Raw genomic sequence first — 7,615 nt, forward strand, 5'->3', positions numbered from 1 at the left:
TACTCCATAATAAATTAATGGTTTTTTTGGTATATGTTCTACATACCTTTTTAATGATATATGGATTCATATATTACTTACAAATTTATTATAAGTAATATATAGGCATGAGAAAATTTTGTTTTTGTTAACTAAAGAAATTTAATAATATAGTGTATAGATGTATACACATACATGTTTAGGGGACCTGCCCCAAATTAAAATGAGGGTCGAATCTTGTCAGATGATATTCTGGAACATTCTTTCAATTGTTGGATCGTCTATGCTTATTAGTGTTAATCATATGTATAGGGAGACGAATAGTATTGCTCATAGTCTTATGCAATTTGCGCATTCTTATCAGCAACCAGTCTATTGGATTGCTGATTTTTCTCGTTGACTTTGTAATCTACTTTATGAGGAGCACTATTCTTAAAAGAAATACCCGTCTTGGATTTTTTTTTTTTTAAAAGCCCTAGCTGGTTAAACTTTTGTACCCAGATACTTGCATGTTATTCTTCATTTTGATCTTAATGCTTGCATAGATAGTTATAAATGCGTTTGGGCCTCCAAAATATGTTCCGATCTTGGGCCTGCAGGCTGTAACTATTACTAGTAAAAAGTGCACTCTCACTCACGCTCTCAACGTTCACAATCATCATCTTTCTAACTCTATATTTTTGTCCGTTTATAGAATATTTTCCTATTCACCTCGGACATAATCTCATTAACTACTATTATCTTTTAATTCTTATATAATAAACTCACTAACTATATCACTTTTTTAATTTGAAGGACTTTCCTTTTACTCATCAAATATATAATTAATTTTTTTTTAAATCATGTGTCCACATAGTCGAGAAAAATATTTCGTGAAATGAGAAAATACATTTTTTTATTGAATAAAGATAAATAAAAAAAACATGTTACAAACTTACAATGGAGTCGAATTCAAGGTCTTTGGCTTTAAACGTTAATTATTTTAACACTAAATCAACACACTCACACATTATAAAAATTATCACTTTTATTTATTATTATTATTATTAATTTTATTCGAAATATTATTACATTTTTTTATATAAATTACATAAATAAATAAAAAAATTGAAAAACCGTGCGACGTAAAATTCAAACCAAGGACTTGAGGTCTCGGGCTCTCGGGCATTAACCTCCTACCGCTAGGCCAACTCATATCACTTTTAATTACAAGAACGGTCACTTTTCACTTAGCATACCTATATAACGAGGAAAAACTCATACTATAAATTTTTGTCAATAAAAACACTCAGCTAGCTAGTAGACGATATGAACTCAACTTGTGATTCAATCTTCTTCAAATTTATTGAAATTAATCAAAGTTTGTAATTCACTCGTCTAATAAACCCATCTTGTAGAATTATGTTGAATGAAAATTTATATCGAATTTATTATTTTTATTCAAACTTATTCATAGCGGCATTAATTAACATGCCCATCTCATTTTCAACATAACAATATATATTACACCAATAACACGTAAATGCAACATAATCTTCAATTCCACATTATTAGTTCCAAAATTATATAAATTTAACCTTTACATCATTGTTATATCACACATACCACTCTCACTCTCAATCTCAGTCTCTCTCCCATAATTGCTAATTAACCTTTACACTAATTGGAATGAATGAATGGTTCACACAACACTCACACAAACCCTATCCTCTAATAATGAACATATCTTCTTCAATTCCTACTTGTCTCATATCTTTCTCAAATTCAAAAATTTCGATAAAAAAATTAATCATTCAATTCTAGCTAGCCATGGAAGAAACTCAGGCGTCAACAAACGCAGAAGCGGCGGTGCCGTGGCCGGAGCTTCTCGGCAGCAACGACTGGAGCGGCCTACTGGAGCCCCTAAACCTGGAGCTCCGCCGCCTCATCCTCCGCTGCGGCGACTTCTGCCAAGCCACCTACGACGCCTTCAACAACGACGCCAACTCCAAGTACGCCGGCAGCAGCCGCTACGGCAAGAAATCCTTCTTCGAGAAGGTCATGCTGGAGTCCGCCGCCGCCGACTACCAGGTCTCCTGCTTCCTCTACGCCACCGCCAAGGTCAGCGTCGCCGAGGCCGTCTTCCTCCACTCCCTCTCCCGCCAGGCCTGGGACCGCGAGTCCAACTGGATCGGCTACATCGCCGTCACCACCGACGCCGCCACCGCCGCCCTCGGCCGCCGCGAGATCTACGTCGTCTGGCGCGGCACCTCCCGCAACTACGAGTGGATCAACGTCCTCGGCGCCACCCCCCAGTCCGCCGCGCAGCTGCTTGCCGGCGCCGATGCCGCCGCCGCCGGCAGTAGCAGCAGCGATGAAGACGGCGAGAATGTGCCGAAAGTCATGAGCGGGTGGATGACGATATACGTCTCCTCCGATCCGAACTCCTCCTTCACCAAACTCAGCGCGCGATCGCAGCTGCAGACGAAGATCGCGCAGCTGAGGGAGCTCTACAATGAGGATCGCCTCAGCATCACGCTGACGGGGCACAGCCTCGGCGCGTCGCTGGCGATCCTCGCCGCATTCGACCTCGTCGAGAACGGCGTCCGCGACATTCCTGTCGCGGCCGTCGTGTTTGGCAGCCCCCAGGTCAGGGATCGCTTGTTTTTAAACTATATTTAGCTTGCATTTTATATTTAGAGTTAAATACATTATAGTATATTTAAATTTTGACTTTTAATTCAATTTTGTTTTATTTTAAATAAAAAACGTAAATTTTTTATTTTTTGGAATTCAGCCGAAATATACATCCAATCATATTTAATTCTATGTGGGAGTCGAAAATTAAACATTATTATCGAACATATATCAATTCTGACATGCATATTTACTTCTGAATTGCTACGTAATTAATTTTCGACTTTCACACGAGATCAAGTGTGATCGAAATTTTATTCCTCTAAAATTCTAAATAATTAAACATGATCATGCATTTTATGACCAATAAAAATATATTGGTTAAAACTAAAATTTGTAAATATTTTATGTATTTATAGACAATTAATCCTTATATTCGTTCTGAAATTTTTTTAAATACATAATTTTAGTACCGACTAGTCAAACTTTTTCTTAAATATTTAAATATAATTTCATTCATTTATTTTTAAAATCCCGACTTCGTCCCTGGATCAGGTGGGCGACAAGGCCTTTAGGGATAGGGTGGCGGGATACCCGAATTTGAAAATCCTGCACGTGAAGAACAAGATCGATTTGATCCCGCTGTACCCGAGCGCGATACTCGGGTACAGAGACGTGGGGGTGGAGCTGGTGATTGACAACAGGAAGTCGCCGAGCCTGAAGGATTCCACGAATCCTTCGGACTGGCATAACCTGCAGGGGATGCTGCACGTGGTGGCCGGGTGGAACGGGGCGGAGGCGGAGTTCGAGCTCAAGGTGAAGAGGAGCGTGGCGCTCGTGAATAAATCGAGCGAGTATTTGAAGGATGAGTATTTGATTCCCGGTTCGTGGTGGGTGGAGAAGAACAAGGGGATTGTGCTTGATGAGAATGGTGACTGGATTTTGGCGGCGCCGGCGGATGAGGATCAGCCGGTGCCGGAGTTTCCGTGAATATGTTTCGGTTGTTGTTTGCCAATGATTTATACAGAGCTAATCGCATTCATTGCTTTTTTCCTTTCTTTTTGGTTTTAAATTTAGGTGGGAATTACTAATTTTTTTTCCCATTTTTCATTATTAGTATTTTTTTTATGATAAATTTGCAATAAAAGAAACAACATCTAAAAAAATATACTATATAGTAATTGAGTTATTTTTGTAAAATGAGTGTTGCCTATAAGATAATAAAAAAACAATTAAGGTAGAGAAACTTAAGCTTATAAGCTCTTAGAGCATATTTTTACAGCTTATAAGAGCATTCACATCAGTCACCTCATAGAGCTGACTCGAGTCAGCCCAAGTGATGAGCTGGCCAATGCAGCCTCCCTCAACTCGAGCTGCGGCTCGTATGGAGAAGATGGAGAAGGTGAAATCGTGAGAGAGAGAGAGTTTTGAGTGGGCTTTTAAAATACTCCATAAAATTAGATAACGGGCTTTTAAAATTAGTTTGAGCTTTTAAAATTAGTTTGGGCTTTGCTAAACATTAAAAATGATTTATTTAATTATTTTAATTTTCAATTTTTTAATTAATTTAACTTTAATAATTTAATTTAAGAAAATGTGTTATTTAAATTGATGTCGTTTAAATTAAATTAATGTAATTTACATTAATGCAATTAAATGAAAAATGCAAAAATCAAAATTAATGGGTATGAGATAACAGGATGAGCCAGATAAATATAGGACATTGGCTCATAACTCACAAGTAATCCCGAATGTGGATGAATCAGTAATTAACTCAGCTGATGTGAATGCTTTTAAGTTCTCCTTAAAACCTTATTTTGGTTAGATCTTATAAGTTGGTGAGGTAATTAGATACGTGTAGGAATCATACTGTTTGCATTAAGACAAATCAGACAGCAACTTCAAAAAATGATGATTTGCAACAAAACTTTTGTTCAAACCGAGTATCACGTTTTGCGACAGTGCATTTTAAAAGTGTAAATGAAGATTTATACTTTCTAAGAAAAAATATTGTGATTTATGATATCTATATATTTATGGAAATCTTTTATCTGTATGCATATGCAATTGTAAGCAGACAGCCACCAGAAATACAATTGTAAGCAGACAGCCACTAAACATCCCCCTCTCACTGTCTCTCTCTCATAATTTAAGCTGCAGAAGTTCATCCCCCCTGGACCCTGGCAGTATATAATTTAACAAGAACTTGGATTCGATTCCTATGATGAATTAAATACATCTATGTTTAGTTATGATTACAAACTATTTCTTTAATGCGTGTATTGTCGTACTTAATGATCATTTTGGTTCACTCAAAAGGAATATATATAGAGAGAGTCAACACCATATATATTCTACCCAAAACTATAGTATAATAATAATTAAAAAAATTAGTCATACAAATAAAATTATAAAAATAATAATATTTCTGATGAAAATACCCCTATAATAAAATAACAGTGTAATATATTGTTACACATTTTCTTCAATTTACATGATTTTGTAAAATCGTATAATAATTGCGAAAAATGTGTAATAATGTATTTTGAATTATTACATTTTTTTTTCACAATTACACATTTATACTACTATTATTATACATTTTTGCGAAAAATATGTGTAATAATAATGATTTCGGAGGTGGCATTCGAAAACGACAACAGCATGGAGGCGGGAGGCGGTGAGGCGAAGAGAGAGGCGGATGTTGGTGGAGGAGCTATCGACGGGGCAGAGGCAACAGGAGGTGAAGATGGAGTTGCGCCAGAGGAAAAGGGACAACAGTGAGAGTCACGTTGTAGGCAAGAGGCGGCGAGTAGCCCAGAAAAGGGAGTGAGAGAGAGAAGAAGAAACCTAGAAGCGTCGGTGGAGTGGTGACAACATTGGTATAGGGCGGGAAGCGGCGACGCGGAGAGGGACATTAAAAGTTTGGGGGAAGGGAGAGAAACGATATGTTGGAGAGGAGGGGTTTGAATTTAGCGTCTGCAACGCCACAGAGAAGATATGGCGGCAGCGTCACAGAGGGGTTGACCCAGAATTGGAAAGAGAGAGAGAAGAAGAAGAAACCTGAAAGCGTTGGCGGCAACAACAATGCAAGGGGAGATGCCAATGGCGGTACGGATGGGGAAAATTAGGGTTTGGGGGAAGAGTTTGAATTTTTTAATTTTTAAAAATTACATTAAGGATATATTTGTACATTTGCATCCAAAAAACTAGTTTTTCCAATTTTTTGTCTTCATGGATATTTATTCTCTTTTACTACTAACTGAGAATGTATAGGTTGGTCTATTAACTCTCTTTATATATATAGCTAGTGCATGGGAGTTGGTGAGAATAACGTAAAAAATGACACTAGCGAATAAGCAATATCAAATTATATTTATTCCTCTAAAAAAAAAATTAAAATATCATATATATTACATTTACGATTTTTATTAGAAAATCGAAATCGGATTATTTTAATTAGGATGTTAATTTTAAATTTTAAAGTCATGTCCTTTTCAAACTCGAAGTGTAGTTCAAGCCATAATTCGGTAAGTATATTAGTTAAATTGAATCTATGTCAAAGTTAGATATAAGCTCAAGTGAAATTGATATATATGAAAATGCTTATGCTGCGAGATATTCATTCTTTGTCTTTTCCGCAAGAGGTATTGGATACTTTAAAGATATCAATTATTAGTGTTTTAATATGAGTTAAAAGTTCTAAGTTTCTTCCTAGCTACAACAGTAAAATTGATGGCATAACTGGATTATAAAATTATAATGTTGTCTGCTTGTTTGTTCACGTTTGCTATTAGTTGAAACTTGAAAGCTATCGTGAATGACTCTCAATCTCAGGTACTCTTGCTGTACATGGATCTATTGAGTGGTGTTGACATGGACAGAGTTAGTTTCGTAAGGTGTTGTATGGGCAGATTGGTTTATGGTAGTTTTTTTTTTAATGTTATTTTTGTTTTCTTTTGACTTTAGATAGAAATATTGTACTTAGCATTTTGATTATCTTCGGATGAGAATTTTATTACAATGTTTATTTTAGTACAATGTTTGGATGATTAATTATTTATATAATATATGTTTTAGATTGTAGTATTTGTTGTGTTTGAGGCTATTGTATAATTTATATTTGGGAAATTATAAAAATAGGCGAAAAAAACAACTGTTATGTTTCATAACAAAAGATAACAGAAATGATCGTTATGTAAAATTCAAAAAAACGTTATGTATAACAACTACACACAGTACGTAAGAAATATATTTTATAACGGAAAAAATAAATTTTATAACGGTGAAAAATTGTTATGTTTGCTATCATAAGAAAACGGTAATTAACCGTTATGTAAAATATAAAAAACCGTTATGTATAGTTACAATACATAATGGAAAAAATACATTTTATAACAGATTTTACCGTTATGATATTCATATAGAACGGTAATTAAAGTGTTATGTATATCTCATTTACCGTTATGTATACATAGTATAGGTAACGGTATATGACCGTTATGTATGAGCGCACTCATACATAACACGACTATATACAACGGTAGTTTTGGTACATACATAACGGAAATTTACCGTTACGTATGAGCGTTTTTTTAGTAGTGTTTTCAAGTCATCACTTTCATATGCTTCTTTCTTGCTGATGGAAAGTAGTAAATATCCAATTAGTTTTATAATAATAATGATAATGATGATTAGTGCTGCAATTTCTTATCATCTAATGATTTAATACGGTGACAAAAATATGCAAAAAGATTGTAGCATCTTCTCTCCCTATAAACATTTCAAATCGATGTAACGTCGATCATATCGAATAAGATACGTGCTTAAACTCAACTAATTAAACATTAATTGACTAATTGCGCCATTAAATTTCCAGTTATGATATAATTAGGAGTAGTCACATCTCTTTCAGATAAAATTAACTTTAAATACTATCCTACCAACTTATATATTCAAAAAAAAAAGTGTCAATCATCGATAATGAGATTGTTTCGAAGCTCATGTGCAGCTATGGATT

General features: G+C 35.2%; 1 protein-coding gene across 1 annotated transcript; it reads left to right on the top strand.

Moving 5' to 3' along the window:
• Nucleotides 1–1,532: 1,532 nt before the first annotated feature.
• LOC131009151 (phospholipase A1-IIdelta-like) lies at nt 1,533–3,653 on the top strand. The gene is made up of 2 exons (XM_057936375.1): nt 1,533–2,607; nt 3,151–3,653. The coding sequence occupies exons 1-2, from the start codon at nt 1,789–1,791 to the stop codon at nt 3,583–3,585; spliced, it is 1,254 nt and encodes a 417-aa protein (XP_057792358.1). The 5' UTR covers nt 1,533–1,788; the 3' UTR covers nt 3,586–3,653.
• Nucleotides 3,654–7,615: the final 3,962 nt, after the last annotated feature.

Source organism: Salvia miltiorrhiza, chromosome 2 (genome assembly GCF_028751815.1).
Source record: "Salvia miltiorrhiza cultivar Shanhuang (shh) chromosome 2, IMPLAD_Smil_shh, whole genome shotgun sequence".
Lineage (NCBI taxonomy): Eukaryota > Viridiplantae > Streptophyta > Magnoliopsida > Lamiales > Lamiaceae > Salvia > Salvia miltiorrhiza.